This window comes from Musca domestica, unplaced genomic scaffold, assembly GCF_030504385.1.
Source record: "Musca domestica strain aabys unplaced genomic scaffold, Musca_domestica.polishedcontigs.V.1.1 63, whole genome shotgun sequence".
NCBI lineage: Eukaryota > Metazoa > Arthropoda > Insecta > Diptera > Muscidae > Musca > Musca domestica.
Window position 1 is genome coordinate 206,458 of NW_026712370.1, and position 24,312 is coordinate 230,769.

General features: G+C 36.6%; 1 protein-coding gene across 9 annotated transcripts in view; it reads right to left on the bottom strand.

Annotated features, from left to right (window-relative positions):
• The window catches only part of LOC109612281 (uncharacterized), a 518,415-nt gene that overhangs the window by 69,815 nt on the left and 424,288 nt on the right, over positions 1 to 24,312 (bottom strand). For all 9 annotated transcript variants that reach the window (XM_059129591.1, XM_059129597.1, XM_059129594.1 and 6 more), the window contains exon 12: positions 3,364 to 3,512. In XM_059129591.1, the coding sequence (XP_058985574.1) occupies positions 3,364 to 3,512 (149 nt within the window). The remainder of the gene's footprint in view (positions 1 to 3,363; positions 3,513 to 24,312) is intronic.

The window sequence follows — 24,312 nt, forward strand, 5'->3', positions numbered from 1 at the left end:
GTAGCCCGACGTCAAGGAAGTGGACGGCAGAAAAGAGCAACATCAGCAGAAATGGTTTGAAAAGTGCAGAAACGTCTTGATCGAAACCCACGTCGCAGTGGCCGAAAAATGGCTTGTGAGCTGAACATATCGCAATATTCCATTCGGCAAACATTGAAGAATGAGCTCGGGGTAAAGCCATTGAAATTCCGAAACGTGCAAGAACTTACACCGCAACAGAAAAAAATAGACTCAAAACAGCTAAAGAGTTTCTTCGCTTGGCCGAAAGTGGGGAACTGCCGAATTTGGGTTTCTTCGATGAGAAAACATTCGTTGTCCAGCAGTTTGTAAACCAACAAAATTATCGTTTTTACTTGCCAAAGAGGTCAGCTGAAAATATGCACCTTCGATTGGCCACCAGAACTCAAGCGTCGGCCATGGTGATGGTGTGGGCGATGGTCGCTCCCCGCTCGTATTAATCGACCGTGGCATCAGAATAAATGCCGAATATTATCGCGAAATTAAAGCCTTGGGCACTCAAACATTTTGGCCGCAGATCTTGGGCACTCCAACAGGACTCAGCACCATCGCACTCAGCACGCGCCACCCAAGAATGGTTACTAAATGAGGTTCCTCGCTTCATTTCCAGCGCACAATGGGCACAAAAATCTCCGGATAACAATCCGTTGGACCATTGTGTCTGGAGTACTTTGGAAAACAAGGTTGGCACCAAAAAATTCTAAAGTTCCGATGACCTTAAGCAAGCGCTTCGCAGGGAATGGACAAAAATAACAGCAACATTCCGGCATCGTGTGACGGTTTCATTGGTCGTTTGAAGGTCATAGTTTGTACCAAAGGTGACCAACTCGAAAAAGTCTAAACTTATTCTGAAATTGATGCTTTTTTCGACATTTTTTGCTTTCATTCAATAAAAATAAAAAAAAAAAAACAAGTAAAAAACATTGAGTTCGGCCGGGTCGAACTTTTTATACCCTCCATCTTAGGGTAAAGGAAACAGTAGAACCCATTATGACCCACAAATACCAATTCTTAGACATATATTTAGGAAATGTGGCAAAAATCATCAAAATATCGAATATCGGGAGGTTCCGCTATATGGGGCTATACAATGTTTCGTCACCGTAGCCAGAACCCATTATGACTTACAAATAAAAGTTTTCAGAAAAATTCGTAAAAAATGTGGCAAAAATAATCAAAATACCGAATATCGGGAAGTACCGTTATATGGGGACTATACAATTTTTACGCTCTACGTCTGTATGTGGGCTGTATCGTGATTTCAACAGACGGACATCGTTAAATCGACTCAGAATTTTATGCTGATTATGTATTTATACTTTATTGGGTCTACGACGAATATTTAGAGAAGATATAAATGGAATGACAAAGTTAATATACCCTCCTTTCCAAGGTATAGGGTATAAAAATGTAAAAATTATGGCGTTTGACTTTGTTGCAGTCTTTTATCTCACCCTGTATATGGGAACTATAGCTTTATCTGAACCGATTTTCGCCAAAAGTTGACGCACTTGCTTTTAATCTAGCCTTGCTTTTAATCTAGCCATTTGGTCTGATATTAGGCATATGCAGCACAAAAAAACCTGAAATCGGTTAAATATACATATGGGAGCTATATCCAAATATGCACCGATCTTGATAAAATTTTATACAGTAATTTCCGAGCTGTTTCTGAAAATAAAGATTATTTCTGAGGAGTGCATATGGAGTGAGTTACTTAAGACCGCAATTCGGATGAAACATATATATGGGAGCGATAGCAATATCTGAACCGATTTTCGCCGAATTTGTTTCTAAGATAAGTTAAGTCGGATTTGCTAAAATGCAGTCCATTTGGGCTAATATTAGCCATTTGGTGTACAATTAACCCGAAATCGGTTGAAGATATATTTGGGAGCTATATCTAAATTTGAACCGATTGTCACCAATTTCAACAAATATTGTTTGGAAAATGTCATCTGCCTGCATTTTGCTCACAAAAAGGACGGACGGGCTGACATGTATGAATCGACTCAGAGAGTTATTATATGAAGATCCTCAAAGGTAAATATGGGTCTACCTCGCTTCGTTGTCCATGGTACAAATAAAAAGCACAAAGACATAATACCCTTACCACTGTTTGGTGTGGGGTATAAAAAATCAACCTTTATTTATTGACAGTATATCTCTTACACTATCACAATAAATATTGTGACACAAATCTCTGCATCCCAAATACACCCACTGGCAATTTTCACAAGCCAATATTGCATTTTAATTTGAAAACTTGGAATCCATCTCATATACTTCAATTTCCAAAACTGAGCTATTTACCTAAACTTCAAAGGTAATAATAACATGAGTTCATGGAATCAAAATCGAACATGAATACGCACACACACAGACACATGTGAATGCACATTTGAAATGTAATATCCACATACAAATTTCAAAGTAACTGTCCACCCACATAATTCCCTATAATGTTTTTTTACTTTATCCCTTAAAGTACCTACTTCACAGGGCCAAATTACAAGTGAACCTCCTCAGTCATTGGTCAGTGTTATTTGGAAACCCCTAGCTTTTTTCAAAAAATCATCATCGTCATCAATGTTTTCATTAAATATTTATAAAACTCAATAATTGTTACTGAAGAAACTTTCAACTGAAGTAGTCAGTCTTCTGCCTGTCAGCCGGACAGTTGGCCTTCTCTTCTCCTGTTTGTCCACTGTCAGAAAGAGAATAAAATGTTTGTTTTCCTTTTGAGTTTTCCCAACTGCAGCATCTTTTGACTTTTCTTTGTGGTACTACTTTGTGTGTGTGTGTGTGTGTGTGTGCTCTTTGTCGCATTACTCTAGGGGTTTTACCCGGTATGTACGAATGGCTGTGTGTGTGTGTGTGTGTGTGTATGAGTGAGTGTCATTGAATGTTTGCACAGGCTCTTTGATTGCTTATAGATTTGCAATTGTCCCCTCCTTTTGTACGTGCAGCGTAAATCCCATAAAGGATGCCAACTACATTCAACATCAGCTCCTACAACAACATCTCCTCGAAGAAGCCAAAATGCAAAGAGCAAAGGAGTTAAACATATTTTTTGGTTCGTATTCTCCTCAATTTTTAATATGTTGAAGGCCTTCGGGTTGAAATTTATGGTAAATGGTCATATGGTCGAACTTAGGGGTCATGCACTATTTCTTCGTACGAAGAATAAGTTCAACGAAGTTGCTTACACATTGCAGAATTGAAGAGGTCAATTAGATGAAATTTCAAAAAAAAAAAATTCTCATGTAAGAAATATAATTGATGTGTACCATGTTGGTACACTCATACGAGTACAGATAAAAAGGTTGCTTTTTGTATACTTACGGGTGACACATTTCTGGTATTGTTGTAGGTCCAACTAAATTTCACCGAATCTGGTGGATCAGCATCTACTTCACATTTGACCGGTATTGAGTGCATATTTATGGCGCCAATGGATGTTTGTTCAGTGCCTGGTTTACAGCGGGGTGAATCTGCAAAATAAAGGAAAAAAACAAGAAGAGAATGAGAAGAAAAGGAATCAAATGAAAGGAAATGCATAAACATAAAGAGTGAGTATTAAAAGCCATGGAGAAAGAATGACTCTAGCATCCGCATGAATATTTTATAATGCACATATGCGAGTATGTGTGGGTGTGTACTTATTACACATCATCCCCCCCCCCCCCCACACACTCCCTCACTTAGGTACACCCATAATCCAACAAAAAAGGACAAGAAATATTCTTTGGTTACACTTTCTTTTGAGATCAGTTGTGTTTTTTTCTTGCTTCGTTTATTTCTATTTTCTCTTGCTGCCTAGCTTGCTGGCTGAGTGTGTGTGAGAACAATTGATGTAGCCTTGGGCATAGTAATTAACATGGTCTACTTCATAACCTAAAATACATAATGGGTCTACAAATGTATGATATTCTTATAATGAGTACTACAGAACACTCATAGAAAACATGACAATTTTCTTTTGAGACATGACGTTGGTCTTTTTCGCTGGTGGTGTTTTTAAAATGTTAAAGATATTTAAATTTTTTTATTATTTATTTAGAAAGGACTTAAAGGGCCAACAAGCATTGGATCTACTTCAAGGTACTATGGCCATGGCTCAAAAAAGGAATAAAAAATCAAAACTTTTCGTGAAATATACCAGTTCTATAATTTTGTTTTTTAAGAATATTTTCAATCGAGGATTATATTTGTTGATTATTCGTGCATTTTTATACTAAAAGTAGTTTCAATCAGGGACTTTAAATATTTTTTTGTTTTCAGTCGGGGACTTTTAAACATTTTATTTTTATAAGCGAGTTGGTAAATTGAACTTCAAGACTTTTTAGGGATAAATTGGAGAGCTTACAAAAAAATATTTTTTGTAGAATTTAAGGAGGCTACAGTCATACATTTTTAAGAGTTTTTAAGGCTGACTTTGAAACACCTATGTCATTTTTTGTAGGGGTGACTTGTTTACTTTTTAGGGCGAGCTTATAAGGTATTTTAACAGTAACTTGCAATCCTTAAAAAATGGAGTTTTAAAGACGATTTGGAGTCGAATTTTAGGAATAACTTAAACTCCTTGCATATGTAAATTTTTAAGATTTTAAGGACTACTGGAAGTCAGATATTTTTAGATAATATTTGAAGGTTACCGTTAATTTTTTTTATACCCTACAACACTATGTTTTGGGGGTATTATAAGTTTGATTGGGCCAAAAATTATGTAACACCTCGAAATATTGGAAAGTATATATGATTCTTCGTATCTCGCCAAACTGAGTCGATCTAGCAATGTATGTCTGTCCTTTCATGAACAGACATGTTAATTTGTAATCACCCTACAGGTCGCAATTATATCAAATTTAGAATAGAGGTGGGGCTTTTGGAGATGATCGTATAATATTTAGGGGTTGAAATGAACCAAAAAACTGAAAAATTTCCTGATATTGCAGTTACTCTACAGGTCGCAATTATCATTACCAATCAAAACGGAAGTTAGCATGGGCCTAGAGCTCAGGGCTGGGCAGAAGTCTTCCAATTTTGATGGTCATCGGCTAATATTTAGTGGGTGAAATAGACCATAACATTGTGTTAAATAAAAGTAAAATCCGCCATTAAAACGCTAATATTTTTAATGCCGGCGAAATCAAAAAAAGACGAACAGGTCAATTCTAACTGATTTTGACAAATTTTGTCAATTCAGAATGCCCTCTTGGCATAAAAGAATAAAATCTAAAAAAATCGATTAAAAATATATCAAAAATGATGTTATTATAGATTTTGTAGTATTTTGTGATTTTTTTTTTATTTTCTCACATTTTTTATCGCATGCGATTTTTTTAATTTGACTTATAATACTGAAGTGTACATTTTGTAATATTTTTTCAACTTGCAACACAGGTTGGGGTTATTATATACAGATTGCAATTGTCGTCCGATCCCCACGAACATTTTCACAACGGTAGGGTTAGGCTCAAAGATGTCCGCAATATATTTAGGGGTTGAAATGAACCAACAACAAAAAATGTTCCTGATTTTGCAGCCGAACTCGCATGAAGTTAGAGTTTAGGACAACGACTAGAATGAACCACTACTTTTGTGTGAAAAATATCAACATTTCCATTTACCGAATATAACTTACAGACGAAATTTAAAATACGCAAATGGATGCTCGCAAAATATTTAGGGGTTAAAATGAACCAAAAATAGAATAGCCTGAGAAGAGAGTTAAGGACAGCGAAGAATTCTAGCATTTTGGATAATCATTGAATTATATTATCTGTAAAATCGACCACAACAACTAACAGCACGACGGAGTGCGTAAATATTGGGCACATTTCTCTGGGCAAAATATTAAGGATAATATCTGGACAGTGCTCGGTGACATAATTTCAAAAGCAAAATGGATTTGGACAAAAAGGGGCTTCTAACATATTGTAGTGTTGTAGGGTACCACATGGTCGGCCCAGCACGACTATAGCCCTTTCTTACTTGTTTTTATTTTTTTATTGTTGAGTCTTGGATTTTTAGCAGTTCTAACTGTCGTGGTTTAATATTTATAAACTTGAAGATTTTCAATAATCCTTAGAGTCAACATTTTTACCCATTGTGATGGTGGGGTACGAGTAAGAAGTTTACCGATAAACTGCATACTCGCACTTTTCGTAACATTGGTAAAAATATTGAGATATACTAAGTTTGAAGAAAATCACGAACGTGGTTCGATGTTATGACAGCTATAACTATTTAAAAAGTTGACCCTTCGCGGGGAAGGTACCAGAAGGAGTGGATCGATAAGCCAAATTTTCGCACTATACCTTGTGGTGGTAGAAATATTGGGATGTGTCAAGGAGAATCAAGAGAAAGGTACGAGAAGAAGTAGGCGATATTGTTCAGTTTCGCATCTCCCGAGTCACAAGAGGGATTTTCATTTGCCAAGTTTAGGCAAAATCGGATAACTTTTCCCTTTGGTGTGGGAGGTACCCGAAGTATTTGACCGGCATTACCTACCCCAGAATTCGATATAAGTTTTGTAATCTGACTGACAGGCGTTTACAGCTAGATCGACTAAAAATAAAAAGAGACCAAAAGACTAAATCTCTCATTTCGGATACTTCCTTCGAGAATTATTGTGGCCACCTGTCAAAATAAATGTTGGCCTTTTGTGGGTGAGGTACGGGAGGGAGTTGAACGGTATTACCAATCCCCGAATTCGATCCAAGTTACCTAATCGGATATTCCCTTCGAGAATTATTGTGGGCACCTGCCAGATAGACAGATAGACGTTTACAGCTAGATCAACTCCTAATAAAAAGAGAACAAGGGCCTAAATCTCTTATTTCGATGCGATACATTTTCACCAAACCAAATGATATATACCCTCTGTAGTCATATGATTGGGGGCCATACGAAAACGTGGACCTGTGTGTGTGGGACTATACTAAGAGTTGTCCAGCGTATACAATTATCTATTGATACCATTTACACGTTTTGTCCGCTGGGAAAAAAAGACTGCAGATTTACGGCCCATGCGGAACATGGAGTTTGCTCGATTTTTTCTGATCCCAGGAGCGCAGTCCCTCTAATTCGATTGAGTTTCACTCTTGTACAAATTCGAAGTGGCTATAGTTAGAGCACTCCAGCATTTAAATGTGAATAAATTTACTTACACCGCATCGGAAAGAAAATAGACTCAAACGAGCTAAAGAGTTGCTTCGCTTGGCCGAAAGCGGTGAACTGCTGAATTTGGTTTTCTCCGATGAGAAAACATTCCTTGTCCAGCTGTTTGTAAAAAAACAAAATGATCGTGTTTACTTGCCAAAGAGGTCAGCTGAAAATGTGCACCTTCCGTTGGCCACCAGAACACAAGCGCCGGCCATAGTGATAGCGTGGGCCGCCATAACAGCCGATGGGCGCTCTCCGCTCGTATTAATTGACCGTGGCATCAGAATAAATGTCGAATATTATCGTGAAAGTATTCTGGAGGGTGTATTAAAGCCTTGGGCAAGCAAACATTTTGGCCGCTGACTTTGAACATTCCAACAGGACTCAGCACCATCGCACTCAGCACGCGCCACCCAAGAATGGTTACAAAATGAGGTTCCTCGCTTCATTTCCAGCGTTGGACTATTGTGCACAAAATAAGGTAGAGCAACATTCGGGCAGCGTGTGATGTTTTCATCGGGCGTTTGGCCATGGGGCTACAATGCGTTCCAAAGGGGACTGCTTCTAGCAAATCTAAACTTATTCTAAAATTTGATGCTATTTCCATTTTTGCTTTCATTCAATGAAATTTAAAACAAAATTTAAAAATTATGGCGTTTGACTTTGTTGCAGTTTTAATACCCTCAACCATACATAGTATGGAGGGTATATTAAGTTCGTCATTCCGTTTGTAACTCATCGAAGTAATATTTTATTCCTAACAAAGTGTATATATTCTTTCTCAGCGTAAGCTAAGACGACAGGGCTAAGTCCGTCTTTTGTCTGCAGGCATCGTATCGTACAACCTCCATATAACGGTACCTCTCGATATTCGGTATATTGATGATTTTAGCCAAATTTGTCAATGGAATTGTCTGAAATTCCACACAAGGGGTTCCTTGTGAGTACTTCATCCCTTGGAGGAGAATTATCTATACAGGTCCACGATATCGTATAGCCTCCATATAACGGTACCCCCCGATAATCGGTATTTTGATGATTATAGCCACATTTGTCAATGGAATTGTCCGAAATTCCACACATGGAGTTCCTTGTGATTCCTTTTTCCGTGGGAGGAGAATTATATATATAGGTCCATGATATCGTATAGCCCCCATATAACGGTACCCGAATATAACGGTACGGATTTTATTCTTTTGAAAATTTCCTAATTCGATTCAAATGGTGGAGGGTATTCAAAATTCGGCCCGGCCGAACTTACTGCTTTTTTAACTGTTTTATCTCACCCTGTATGTAAATAAATTAAAGAATACTGCTCCTCGAGTTCCTGCAAAGTTTGATATTCTCAAAGGTTTACCTGTATTTCAAATTCAACTATTAAAAAACCCCCACATAATGTATCTTTCTTTGCATAGTGCTCTTATTTAATATGTAATAGCATCTATCTAGGTATGAATAGGTATGTGTATGTGTGTTGCACAGGAAACAACCGAAACATTCAAGTATACTAAAAAGTAGAACTTTATCAAAATAAAATAATATGAGCTTGGATTTCGTTACTTTTCTGGTATCTCAGAACTCAAGTCTTCTTATTTTTTAGAATATTTTTTTTATTGCTGCTCGGTACTTTTTGCTCTGGTTCTATTTTGCCATATGTTAAAATAAGCAAATCTAAGTGACAGCAAGAGGAGCTGGCTTGGGTTGCTACGGATGCTGTTGCTCTGTGGGTAACTGGAGTTAACTGTTGCAGTTGTTGTGTTGCAACAATGCGGAAGTCTATTTGCCCCAAAGGGAGTTGTGAATTCTCGGTTGTTTCAATTTCAAGTACTGCATTTTAATATTTTCTCTGTGTTGGTTTTTTATAGTTTTTCTTCTGTTTGAGAATTCAAGAATGCTCTTCAGAATTAAAGGGGTTATGAAAAGGGCAGAGTAGAGAGTCTGGGAAGAGAACAGATTCTTTTTTTTTGTAATACTATGAAGGATATAATAACAAAATAATAGATTTGTTTGCTATTTTCTTTAGGTTTGCCATCCGTAGAGTATTCCTTTATTATATTTTGATTTTTCTATTTGCTTTGCTTTGTTTTTGGAAAAATATTAAAGTTTTGATCGAACCCTAGGAGGGAGAGTAGAATCGAAAGAAAAAAAAAACGAATATAACGAAAAATATTTCAACAGTTTGAATTTCTTTCGGGTAGCAAGAAAAAAATAAAGCATTTCAAAACTTTGTTTTGTTCTGCAACTTGTTGTGAAACAGGTTTGCTTTCTATGTTTTCTGGCCCCTAAAGCAGCCTGGGAAAGGTAGCTGAAGAAGAAATATATTTTTATACATTTTGGAAAAAAATTCCCTGTTTTTGTTTTCTTTCTTACTATTGCTCATATTGTTGCGAAGTTGTTTTTTTTTTTTTTTGTTCGTTAAATAACTATATTTGTTATTATTATTCGAAACATGAAAATTCACTTTGGCCATAAAAAATCATTAAGAACTACTTCAAATATATGTTGGCAAAACTTTGTTGTTTTTCGTTTTTTTTTTTTTTTTTTGCTCAACATTATATGTATGTATTCCCGTGGGCCTCTGCTGTTAGTCCCCCTGTCTGATTCCCGGTAAATGCCATTAACATGAATTCCTACTTCAAATCGAAAACTTGTTGCATTAAAACACATCGTATGTCCAAACACTATGACGACAACGACGACGATGATGATGAGAAAAACGAGTTTTCAAACTATTTATTTTATCGTTTAAAGTTTTTTTCTTCGTTTCCAAAAATGAATTTCTAGAAACAATTGTTGTGGGCAAATTTCAGACAGATATAGACAAAAAAGGAGCATAAGAATAAAAAAGTAATAATTGATGTATGGCAAGTATATGTTTTTATTTCGAGGAGATATACGAAATTTCCAAGACATGAAATAACAATTTGAAAATTAAGGAATTAACAAGTTGCCCTAGGTGTCATTGAGCAAACGAGATTTGAATACCTTATTTGTCATTTATCAAAAAAAAAAAAAAAAAAAAATTAAGATGAATGGTATCCACTTAAGGAGAACATTTATATTTTGAAGACTATTTCTAAATTTTAGTTTTACTATTTTTCTAAAAAAAATTGTATTATTCTAAGAGAAATATTGTCGTAAAAGTTGTAATTAATTTCCATAGTTGACACATTGAAACGAAGGCAATCGAATTATTTAAAGGCCATAGGGAGCTCTTAACCCATTTCGTTCCGAGATTTACATTCTATTTTTATACATTACACCACAAGGTGGTCAGGGTGTTATGTCTTTGTGCATTTGTTTGTAACAGGCAAAAGGAAACGAGATAGACCCATAGTTCCTTTTGATGATCTGCATAGAATCACATTCTGAGTCGATTTATGCATGTCCGTCTGTCCATGTATTTTTGTAAACAAAGTAAAGTTCGCATTTATTGCCCTATCCAGATGAAATTTTGCACAAATCATTTGTTTGGCCCAAGGATGAACCCTGTTGAAATTGGAGATAATCGGTCAAAATTTAGATACAGCTCCCATATATATCTTCGTCCGATTTGCTTTTTATTGTGCACCAAACGTGTAATATCAGCCCGAGTAGTATGGAATTTTGCACGTACGATCAGATTGGACCTGAAAATAAGTATGCCAAATTTGATCGAAAACGGATCAGATATAGCTATAGTTCCCATAAATATTGTTCATTCGATTTTTTATTTTTGTCCCCCGCTGCCGTAATATGAACTCTGTAACAACAATAATTGGGAAAATATATCAAATATATCTCAGATTTGGATATAGCTCCCATATATAACTTCGTCCGATTTACCTTTGATTGTGCACAAAACGTCTAATATTTGCCCATATGGGATGGAATTTTGCACTTACCCTTACACTAGAAGCCAGTATGTCAAATTTGGTGAAGATCGGTTCAGATATAGCTATAGCTCCCATATATATTGTTCATCCGATTTGTTGTATTTGTTACCCACAGCCGTAATATGCACTCCGCAACAACGACATTCAGGGAAATGTATCAAATACAGCTCAGAAATATCTTTGCCAAATTTTATCGAGATTGGTTCAGATTTGGATATAGCTCCCATATATATATCTTTATCCGATTTCAAATTAATTGTGTCCCAAATGGGCAATACAAGTCCGAATTTAAAAGATACAAATGCTTCGGCATATTTAGCCCTTTGAACTTTAAATTATAATTATGGTCATAGCGTGTATGATTGAATTCTCCCATAAAAACTTTTAATTGATATGCGGAGCTCAACTAAATTAGCAAAGTGGTGTAGAGTATCATAAGGTCGGCCCCGCCCGACATTAGAACTTTCTTTACTGGTTTAACTTAATTTTTTTGGTGTAATTTGGGCCCACTGATGTCAAAAATGTACTAAGAAAATCTATCCGATTTTTTCGTTTTCCCAGAAACCAGAATTCGAAATTTCGAACAGTCAAGTTTACACATATGTAAGGTCACGCTCGTGCATGCAAATCATGATTCTCATATTAAGTGTAACGGTTACAAATAGTGGAAATAGTTGCTCATCATTATTTTGCATTTGTTGAACTTTTTAAATTAATTCAAAAAGTACGCAAAAATATGGGTTTCAAAAACGTACCACCGCCCTCGAGTGGGGTGGGCATATTTTTATGTGGGATTTTTTTTTTATAATTACCGACAGATGACTCTTGCTACCTGCACATACATTTGTTTAAAATGCTACCCACATCATACATAAAGGGAGAGATAAAAAACTTCAACAAAGTCAAAATCCATGATTTTTACATTTTTTTTTTAATTTTTTTGAATGAAAGCAAAAAATGTCGGAAATAGCATCAAATTTTAGAATAAGTTTAGATTTGTTAGAATTGGCCACCTTTGGCACTAATTATGGCCTTCGGAACTGTCACACGCGGCCAACGAAACTGTCACACGCTACCCGAATGTTACTCTGCGGTATTTTGACCCATTCCCGGCGAAGCGCTTGCTTGAGTTGGTCGACACTTTGGTATTTTTTAGTGCCAACCTCGCTTTCCAAAATACTCCAGACACAATAGTTCAACGGATTGGTATCCGGTGATTTTGTGGCCATTGTGCGCTAGAAATGAAGCGAGGAACCTCATTTTGTAACCATTCTTGGGTGTCACGTGCTGAGTGCATGGGGGGCTGAGTCTTGTTGGAATGTCCAAGGTCTGCGCTCAAAATGTTTGCGTGGCCAAGGCTTTAATACACCCTCCAGAAAATTTTCCCGATAATATTCGGCGTTTATTCTAATGCCACGGTCGATTAATACGAGCGGAGAGAGACCATCGGCTGTTAAGGCGGCCCACACCATCACCACGACCGGCGCTTGAATTCTGGTGGTCAACAGAAGGTGCACATTTTAGCTGACCTCTTTTGCAAGTAAACACGTTCATATTGTTTGTTTACAAACTGCTGGACAAGGAATGTTTTCTCATCGGAGAAAACCTAAATTCGGCAGTGCACCACTTTCGGCCAAGCGAAGCTACTCTTTAGCCATTTGGAGTCTATTTTCATTCTGTTGTGGTGTAAGTTCTTGCACTTTTTGGAATTTCAATAGCTGTACCCCGAGCTCATTTTTCAATATTTCCCGAATAAAATATTGCGATGTGTTAAGCTCACGAGCCATTTTTCGGCAACTGCGACGCGAGTTTCGATCAAGTCGCGTCTTTGCTTTTCGAACCATATCTGCTGATTTTGCGGTTTTCTTACGTCCACTTACTTGACGTCGGGCTACTCCACCGTATCACGGTAACGAGCGACGGTACAAGATACAAAAGATTTATTCACATTTGAATGCTGGAGTGCTCTAACGATAGCCACTTGTGGTTTTCCAGCCAAATATAGAGAAATCTCACTATCAAGCTCGAATTTCATCACGAATAACTCTTTTTCTGGAAAATTCTCACCAAAATATTTTTGTACGCTCGTAAACAATATAATGCGCTTTCACTGGAATAATTTTTACAGCTGTCGTACGAGTGGCTTAGAAATGACAACAGTCTGAAATTGGTTGCAGTTTTTTCATCTCACCCTGTATACTTTAAACTTCATGTATATTCATATAAACAAAATCGAGAACTGGATGTAAGCCAAACTTGATTCGTAACAATATTATTGTCCGGCTTCAACTATAACCACTCAAAAACCACTCTCCAATGCGATTAAAAAGTGTTAAGATGAGATATGAAAGTCTACGTCACCCAATCTGGGCATATACTAATTAAGTGTCAAATGCTGAAGATGTATTTCTGTCGGAATATTGACTAAAGTTATATAAAATTTTTTCATGAAATTATTACCAATTTAGTTTTTATACCCTCCGCCATATTATGGAGGGTGTATTAATTTTGTCATTCCGTTTGTAACTCCTCGAAATACTCATGTCAGACCCAACAAAGTATATAAATTCTTGGTCAGCGTAAAATTCTAAGACGGTTTAGCCATGTCCGTCTGTCTGCCTGTCTGTCCGTCTGTCTGTCTGTTGTTATCACGCTATCTTTCGAACAAATTGAGATAGAAGGCTAAATTTTTGCAGACATGTATATTTTGCCAGTAGGCAGTTATGATATAGCCCCCCTATTACGGTACCTTCCGATATTCTGTATTTTGATTTTAGCGACATTATGTACCGGAGTTGTTTCCAATTTGGCATTTGAAGTTCGTAATGGATACTACAGCCTAAGACAGAAAATTATCTGTGCAGGTCCACGTCTTCATATAGCCCCCTATAACGGTACCCCCCGATATTCGGTATTTTGATGATTTTAGCGACATTATTTAACGGAATCATTCCAAATTTGGTATTTGAAGGTCGTAATAGATACTGCAGCATAAAACAAAAAAAGGGGTATGTATGTCTACGTCTTCGTATAGCCCCCATATACCGTACCCCCCGATATTCGGTATTATGATGATTTTAGCGACATTATTTACCGGGATTGTTTAACATTTCGCATGTGAAGTTCGTAATGGATACTTCAGCCCATGCCAGAAAATTGTCTGTGCAGGTTCACGTCTTTGTATAGCCCCCATATAACGGTACCCCCTATATTCGGTATTTTGATGATTTAAGCTACATTATAAACAGATTTTTCTTCAAGTTTCGCATTTAAATACTGTAATAACTTATGACAAAAGTTGCCTATGCAGGTCCACGTCGTCGTATAGGCATTCGGTATTTTTAATGTTTTAACAGAATTTTTAACGGATTTTATTTTTTTTTGAAATTGCCAAATTTGTACCGAACCTACTTTTTTACTTGTTTTATTTATTTATTTATTTATTTTTTTTTTTAGAAAAGCTTTTAGTATTTAATATGTAATACAGTAACTTTAACTTATCTTTAAACTCATCCCGAATTTTTAAACACTTTAATTTTCCCCAGGAATATTAATAAATTTTTTTGTGTCATTTTCACTCAACTATTAACAAAGAAAATCGAAGCAAAATTTGGAAATTGTCAATTGTGAATGGTTGAACAATCAACACACCTGCTAACAACAGCATTGATATACACAGCGAATTTGACAATTGAAAATATCGTCAATATTTTTGTCAGAACAATGATTGGAACACACTTTTTTGTTGTTCCTGAATGAGTTTTAGATTGTTCCGTTTTAGAATGTTGCAAAACTATAGGTGGGTGAGTGGATGGGTGGATACGAGTGTCAGAGCATGTGTCATACTATGTGTACATGTACATGCTAGGATGCAAGCAATAACTCTCTGAATCATTGAGTCAAAGGCATCTATCTATGGATATTGTGAATTTTCCATTAGCATTGTGTATCGGTGTGTGTGTGTGTGTGTGCTTGTTTGTGTGCAAAAGAACTGATAAACATTGAATGCAATAAATGATTGTCAAAAATGCACAGATGGAGGAATGATTTTCACCAACAGAAGTACTGCTGTTGCTGCTGCTGGTCATGAATATTTCACACAACACACACATGTAACATCAAACTCTGAACACATGCACACACACACATATTCAGCCCCATCCTAGTCAAATGTTCCAATGGCACCAGCAATTGATGGTGTTGTTGTTTTTGTTATTGTTAAAAGAACTCTTAATGGAACAATGAAAACAACCAATGAATTCAAATTTGTGTTATTTTATGTCTTCTTGTACAGGATCTGAAAATGCTTGCTCTCCCTCTCTTTCTCTTTCCTACCCATGTCTCTTCAGCCACCCACCACCAACCAAACAACAGCCAGCCAACTTCACTCAATGAACAATATAAATTTATGGCCAAGTATATGTATATGAGCCCGTATTAAATTTGTGTTGTTTTATTGTTCATATCGCACCCATTTCCGATTTCCGTAGTTGTTAAGTCGTATTGTTCTATGGTTTTTAAGTTTCTTTCAATATATATACAAACGTGTTTACGTATGTATGTACGTAGCCCATACGATGTTGTTTGTCGCAGAAAAATAGGGAATCCTCAAGGATGAAATATTTGATTGTATTGTGAATAAAAATAGACAAACAGAAAAGAAGAAAACAAGACAGTGGCCACCCTGTAGTATTGGGGGCAGAAATACAATTTTTTACCCGAATTTTCTATTAATAGAACATTAAATGAAAACTACTTTCTTAGTTCCAGAATTCAAAGGAATTTTATAATCCATTTTGGAACATCATTTATATTTTCTTAGTAATATTACGACATTCTATATTGAGAACAACATTTGTGTAGGAGTAGTTCTTTTTTTAACATCGCGGAGTAGATACGAATGTTTTTTTTTTTATATATATAGTGTATAGTGCTTCACCTTTGCAAATTTTGGGACATATATTAAAATGTAAAACAATTTGATCAAATGCAAAAACCCTTTGTTGGGGAGGTGAATAAATGGGTATTCGATAAAAATATACAGGGTTGCCCATATTCGACGGACCCATGTTTGTTTTTTTTATCAAAGAAAAAAATAAAAATTTGGCGGTTGGCAATGTTAATCATTTAATTGGTCCAAGTAGATTTGTTTACATCAATTTTTGAATATGATATCTTTCAAATGGCCGCCTCTGGTGTTGATGACGTATTGTGCCCTTTTTGCTGCATTTTCCATCGTTTTTGCCAACATTTCGGCCGGAATAGCCGCTATTTTTTCACGAATGTTGTCCTTGAGCTCTTCTACGGTCTTTGGCCTGTTAACGTAAACCTTTGACTTCAAATATCCCCACAAGAAGAAGTCAGGCGGCGTCAAATCGGGCGAACGCGGTGGCCAGTTCAAATCACCACTTTTCGACATCAAACGGCCCGGAAACAAATTCTTCGGAAAATCGATTGTTATGCGACTTGTGTTGAAACCAGAACTGTCTTATACGCTTTCGACGAATAATTGGCATCACAAAATTGGTCATCATGTCGCGATAACGCTCCAGATTGATGGTAACAGCAGGGCCATTTCCATTTTGTAAGAAAAACGGCCCAATGACCGTTTTCGCACTAACGCCGCACCAAACTGTGACTTTTTCGTCATGAAGAGGCACTTCTTGAATCTCCTTAGGATTTTCAGTGGCGTAAAAACGGCAATTTTGCTTATTTACGGTCCCATTCAATGTGAAATGGGCTTCATCGGACATGATAATTTTGTTCCAAAATTGCTCGTCATCTTCGGCCATTTCGATGACTCTTTGGGCCCATTCCAATCGACGAGGCTTGTCCGCATTTGTACGGTAACAAATGCAAATCAATGCGAATAATCCGTTGTAAAGTGGACCGAGCCATGCCCAACTGATAAGAACGGCGTTTTTGGGATGTTCTTGGGGACCTCTCAACACTGGCTCGTACGGCAGCGATATTCTCGGCCGATCGCCTTGGTCGACTTTTATATGGCCTCTTCGGATAAGAAAGAGCCTTACCAGTCGAAACATTTTCGTATAAACGCTTAATGGTGTTCTTAGAAGGCGCACTTCTCACATTTTTTAATGTTTTAAAAGCACGTTGAGTTTTCACAATTGACTTCTTCTGTTGAATGTAAATTTCAACTATTTTAGAGCGCTCGCTTCAAACGCGGTATGTCATTAAGCGATGTGACATCTCTGTCAAAAGTTATGGCTTTGCTAGATGGGTCCGTCGAATATGGGCAACCCTGTAGTGATATTCAAAATTTTGATCAAAATTTTGATCAATTAATATTATGCGGATGAAAGAGACATCTCAAAAAGATAGAAAAAAAACTTGAACAAATTTATTTTACAGCCAAAATGATCTTAACCGAAATAAAGGTTTTAGGCACGATAACTTTCGAAAGCAGCATTTGGTTCATCGTAATGGCAATATCGGTCCACTCCTTCTGGCACCTCCCCCACAGAATTTTTTGGCAAATTATATAAAACTCATATAGACAGAAGAGAACGCCTTATATAGTTCGAACATGAAGCATGACGGAAGAAAACAGCAACATCAGCAGCAATGGTTCGAAAAGTAAAGAAGCGACTTGATCGAAACCCGCGTCGCAGTGGCCGAAAAATGGCTCATGAGCTGAATATATCGCAATATTTCATTCGGAAAATATCGAAAAATGAGCTCAGGGTAAAGATATGAAGTTCCAAAAATTCCAAAAAGTACAATAACTTACACCGCACCCACATAACAGCCGATGGTCGCTCTCCGCTCGTAATAATCGTCTGTGGTATTAGAATAAATACCGAATATTATCGCGAAAATATTCTGGAGGGTGTATTAAAGCCTTGGGCGCGATAACCTTTTTTGCCGCACACATTGGACATTCCAACAGGACTCAGCACCATCGCACTCTACACGCACCACCAAAGAATGGTTACAAAATGAAGCTCAATGGCCACCAAAATCTCCGGATATGAATCCGTTGCACTATTGTGTATTTTGGAAAGCAAGGTTGGCACTAAAAAATACCAGTCGGTATACTAAAAAATAAGTGTCGGTCATCTCAAGCAAGCACTTCGCCGGGAATGGGCCAAAATATCGTAGAGCAACATTCGGGCAGCGTGTGGCCATAATTCTTGCCAAAAGTGACCAATCTATATTTATTCTAAAAGTTGATTCTATTTCCGACATTTTTTGTATTCTTCAATAACATTTAAAAAAAAAATGTAAAAATTTTGGCGTTTGACTTTGTTGCAGTTTTTTTATTTCACCCTGTAGATAGAAGGGAACGCCTTATGTAGTTCGAACTTGGAACATGACGATATTTAGGAAACATTTTGGGCAGGTTGCAAAAATTTAAGCTTTAGTTTTAATCTAGGTCTAAAGTCCTTTCTCATCGATGTAGGTCCGCAGTTTGGAAGGATTTATATATTCATTATATCAAAAAGTAAAAAAAATGTCGCTAATATTATATGGCAAATATATTGATCTGTATTTAAAAAATAAGACCATTTTATCCTTTTAACCACTGTTTCCATATTTTTCCTTTTTTGTTACGCTTCATTCGTAATATAAGAAGTGCTCGTGGAATTTGTTACGGCATGCGTATGCAAGCTTTATAAATGAAATTCTTTATTATTTTCTTATTGTTTTTTAGACTCCGCACTTGCGACCAACCAACCAACCATTCCTGTCTATGATGTCTCTACACTTCTTCCGCCCGCACCACTACATACTTATCCAACGCGACGTCGTATATTTTGAACGCTGACTTTCTACATGAAGGGGGCGAGCTTTAATTTCGTTGTTGTTATTATTGTCCTTGGCGTTATTATTGCTGGTGTTTGTTTGGTCGGTCGGTCGGTCGTTCGTTCGATGGTTGTTGTCGTTTTTTCTCCGTTCTGGTTTCGTTGTCGCCTATTAAATATTCATGAAAACTCAAAGATTTCATGCAGAAGAAACGTCATACGACAGCGAATTTAATGTTTATTTCTACGTCTGTTTTTTTGTTTATTCTGCGTTGCTGTTCCTCTTTTATTATTGTTCCTTGTTCCATTTCACAATTCTCTACAATTTATTATAAATTGTTTTTCCCTTCCAGCTGAGAAATAGTGTGTCAATAAATTAACAAATAAATTCTATCTAACGTCGCGTTCAGTCGCTGAGTCGCTGACATAGCAGTGGTGTGATGTTTTGCTGTGAAAACATTGTGATTTTTGTTTTCTACCAGAAATGTGTCGGAAAATGAATGTTTTATTACGTTTTTAACACGCGTAAATAGTTTTTCTTTTTTTTCGGGTTTTACAGACATGTATGAATGTACGAATGTGGCTTGAGAACATGAGGGAGAGCGTTATGATGAAATCAAGGTTATTATTTATGAGAGAAACGTAACTCCATTATTTTATTTACGCATGTGATATGTGTGCAATAGAATTTATACGTAAATGGAATACAAAATAAACAACAAAACACCCGATTCGGTATACATTTGCTTTGCTATTTTGAATTCTTCTCCGGAATACGCACGTTTTCCTGACATACAACAAATTCATATATGTAGTATGCAAAGCTAACATTATGGAAATAGATCATTTCTCTTGATATATTTGAATACGCTTCACAACCTTTATATTATGATATGGAGGTCAGCGAAAAAGCCAAAATGTCTTTATACAAGAGACCACAACTTCTTTACATGTAAAACCAAGAGTACTTTACAGAGATATTCAGAAAATATCTTTTCGTAGAACAATAAATATTCCTTTCAGAGGAGGCCCATATTTCTTCTCCAAGAAGACTCAAATATTTTTCTTAGAAGACTTAAAGGCTCTATCATAAAAAATGAGAAGGTATTCTCATAAAATACGAAGAAGTTACTCAAAGAAGACCAATAGGTCCTCTTATAAAAGACAAGAAGGTCTAAAGAAGAACAAAATGTCTACTCATAGAAGTCTAGTAGGTCTTCTAATAGAAGTCCAGTAGTTTTTCTAATAGAAGAACAGCAGGTCTTCTAATAGAAGAAAAGTAGATGTTCAAATAGAAGATCAGAAGCTGTTCTCATAGACCTTCTCGTAGACCAGAAAGTTTTCTCATAGAAGACATTTCCATATAAGGCGGAAATGTCTTCTCATAGTAGACCAAAATGTGTTCTCATAGAAGACCGAAAGGTCTCCTCATAGAAGGCCGAAATGTCTTCCATAGAAGGCTGAAATGTCTTCTCACAGAAGGACGAGAGGTCTTCTCATAGAAGGCCAAGAGGTCTTCTCATAGAAGTCCGAGAGGTCTTCTCATAGAAGGACGAAAGGTCTTCTCATAGAAGGACGAAAGGTCTTCTCATAGAAGGACGACAGGTCTTATCATAGAAGTCCGAGAGGTCTTCTCATAGAAGGCCGAGAACTCTTCTCATAGAAGGCCGACAGGTCTTCTCATAGAAGTCCGAGTAGTCTTCTCATAGAAGGCCGAGAGGTCTTCTCATAGAAGGCTGAGAGGTCTTCTCATAGAAATCCGAGAGGTCTTCTCATAGAAGGCCGAGAGGTCTTCTCATTAAAAGGCCGAGAGGTCTTCTCATAGAAGGCCTAAAGGTCTTTTCATAGAAGGCCGAAAGGTCTTTTCATAGATGACCGAATGGTCTTTTCATGGAAGGCCGAATGGTCTTCTCATGGAAGGCCGAAAGGTCTTCTCACAGAAGGCCGAAAGGTCTTCTCACAGAAGGCCGAAAGGTTTTCTCATAGAAGGCCGAAAGGTTTTCTCATATAAGACCGAAAGGTGTTCTCATATAAGACCGAAAGGTGTTCTCATATAAGACCGAAAGGTCTTCTCATAGAAGACAGCAAGGTCTTCTCATAGGGTATACTAATTTTGTCATTCAGTTTGTAACTCCTCGAAATACTTATGTCAGACCCAACAAAGTATATATATTCTTTATCAGCGTAAAATTCTAAGACGATTTAGCCATGTCCGGCTGTCTGTCTGTCTGTTGTAATCACGCTATCTTTCGAACAAATTGAGATAGAAGGCTAAATTTTTGCAGACATGTATATTTTGCCAGTAGGCATGTTAAGTTCGTTAATGGGCCATGTAGGTCCAAGTTATCACATAGCCCCCATATAACGGTACCTCCCGATATTCGATATTTTGATGATTTTAGCGACATTATTTACCGGAATTGTTTGGAATTTGGCATTTGAAGTTCGTAATAGATAGTACAGCCTAAGACAGAAAATTATAATCCCCATATACCGTACCCCCGATATACGGTATTTTAATGATTTTAGCGAAATTACTTACCGGGATTGTTTCAAATTTCGCATGTGAAGTTCGTAATTGATACTTCAGCCCATGCCAGAAAATTGTCCGTGCAGGTTCACGTCTTCGTGTAGCTCCCATATAACGGTACCCCCTATATTCGGTATTTTGATGATTTAAGCTAGATTATAAACAGATTTTTCTTCAAGTTTCCCATTTAAATGTTGTGAGAACTTATAACAAAAGTTGCCTATGCAAGTCCACGTCGTCGTATAGACATTTGGTATTTTTAATATTTTAACAGAAATTTTAACGGATTTTATTTTTTTGGGAATTGCCAAATTTGTACCAAATGGTGGAGGGTATTAAAAGTTCGGCCCGGCCGAACTTACAGCTTTTTTACTTGTTATGTTTTTTCTTTATTTTATTTTTATTTTTTGTAAACAACTTATCACTATTTTCTTGACATGTTTTCAATTTACAAGAAAGAAAAACTGTAGACATTGCCTAAATTGTTCACAATTTTCGATAAAAGATAGAGTTTCGGTTGAATTTCACACATTTTAATTTCATTCGAATTCTCATTTATCTCATGGAAAGTGTCTATCTTTGTTTCTAAATCTGCTAGGTCAGCATTCAAATTCTTTCACAAATTTGTAATTTTCTATCGACCTTGTATTTGCTTCGAAGATAAGAGAGCAGAGATTTAAGGTAAGTCTTCGCTTTTTTTTTTGTTTTTGGAAGAACAGCCCAATGAACCATTGTTTTTTTTTTTTATTTTTTGTGTTAAACTCTCAAATGTTCGACGAGCCTGACACAACCTTGTACCCGTTGTCATAGACATTTGTCTAAGGACAGCCTTTGCAAAGTGTTAAAGGTAGATGACATACTGTAATGGTTTTTTTGTTCTTCGGCTGTAGAATACAATCGAACAATCGTTTATTGTGTGTGGCATTGATTTTGTTCGCTCATCAGACGCTGTTTGAAATGGTGGCGGCATATTTTGAAGTTTTTTGCAAGGTCTTTGTTACGGTCTGAAGATTACAATATATTTGGTATATCGTTTTTAATTCTTGAATGTGTTAAATGAAAAAAAAAACTCATACCCGATGAATTAAAAATAATGTTTAATACTGAGAAGCAATAATATAACAGCACATGTTGATTTAAGGAATTTAAATTGTGAGTTTTTTGTAAGTGCATTATTTGCATCAATCAGGAGAATTTATATGTGACAGTCTCATCACACAAAACAGGGTATTGCTGTAGGTAATAAAAAGAATACAATTTGAAAGATTCTAGATAAAACCTAGATATAATACAAAGCTTTGTAATGCATAAATTTTTTTTTATCCTAGCTATAGGATGAAAATTTTCCCCATTTATTTCCATCTGCCTTTTATTTGAAACCATCACGGAAAGAAATTGTATCTCTCTTGGGTGATTGATAATTAAAATGGCCATTATCGTTCCAAGTTTTTATATACCCCCAATATAACGTATCTTCCGATATTTCGAAAGTTTCAGCACAAATTTTAATCGAATCTGGTAAAATTTGAAATTGTGGGGTATCAATGAGTGGAATTTATAGTGGTAAAAAGCTCCATACTGTTGTCGTTTCTCAGCCACTCGTCCTGTTAAGGGCTAGAGCCCTCCAGCATTTAAATGTGAATAAATCTTTTGTGTCTTGTACTATCGTGTTCCCGTGATGCTAGTAGCGTAGCACGACGTCAAGAAAGTGGACGAAAGAAAACAGCAACATAAACAGATTACATCGAAATGTAAAGCAGCGTCTTGATTGCTATATACCCTCCTTTCTAAGGTGGAGGCTATAAAAATAAAACTAGTTATTTCGCGCGACATGCCTCTATTAAAAAATGGGTGTGTAACCTGATATGTAAGGGATGTTTTAGCTGGACATTTACCCAATATTCATATTATATAAAGTTTTTAATCCAAGAACAACATGTTAAAAAGCAGTAAGTTCGGCCGGGCCGAACTTTCAATTTGCAACGCCATTTGCAACGAATTTGGAAATTTTCAAAAAAATAAAATCTTTAAAAAATAGCCGTTATATTACGAACTTCAAGTACCACATCTCAAACAATTTCGGTGGGTATTTTATCTAAAATCGTCAAAATACCGAATATAGGGAGGTACTGATATATGGGGCCTATACGAAGACCTGGACCTGCACAGACAATTTTCTGTCACAGACGGTAGTTCCCATAACGAACTTCAAATGCCAATTTTGAAAAAATTCCGGTGAATAATGTCGCTAAATCATCAAAATACCGAATATAAGAAAGTACCGTTATATGGGGGCTATACGAAGACGTGGACCTGCACAGATAATTAGAATGTAGTATTAGAATGTAGTATTCATAACGAACTTCAAATACCAATTTTGAAACAATTCCGGTGAATAATGTCGCTAAAATCATCAAAATACCGAATATAGGGAGGTATCGTTATATGGGGGCTATACGAAGACGTGGACCTGCACAGACAATTTTCTGTCTTAGGGTGTAGTATCCGTTTTGAACTTCAAATACCAAATGTTAAATTACTTCCGGGAAAAAGGTAGCTAAAATCATCAAAATACCGAATATCGGGAGGTACCGTTATATGGGGGCTATATGAAGACATGGACTTGCACAGACAATTTTCTATCTTAGGGCGTAGTATCCATTTGGAACTTCAAATACGAAATTTGAAACAATTCCGGTGAATAATGTCGCTAATATCATCAAAATACCGAATATGGGGAGGTACCGTCATATGGGGACTATATGAAAACGTGGACCTACATGGCCTATTTACGAACTTAACCTGCCTACTGGAAAAATAAACATGTGTGCAAAATTTTAGTCATCTATCTCAATTCATTCGAAAGATAGCGTGATTAAAACAGACAGACAGAAGGACAGACAGACAGACAGACAGACAGACGGACATCGCTAAATCGACTTAGAATTTTACG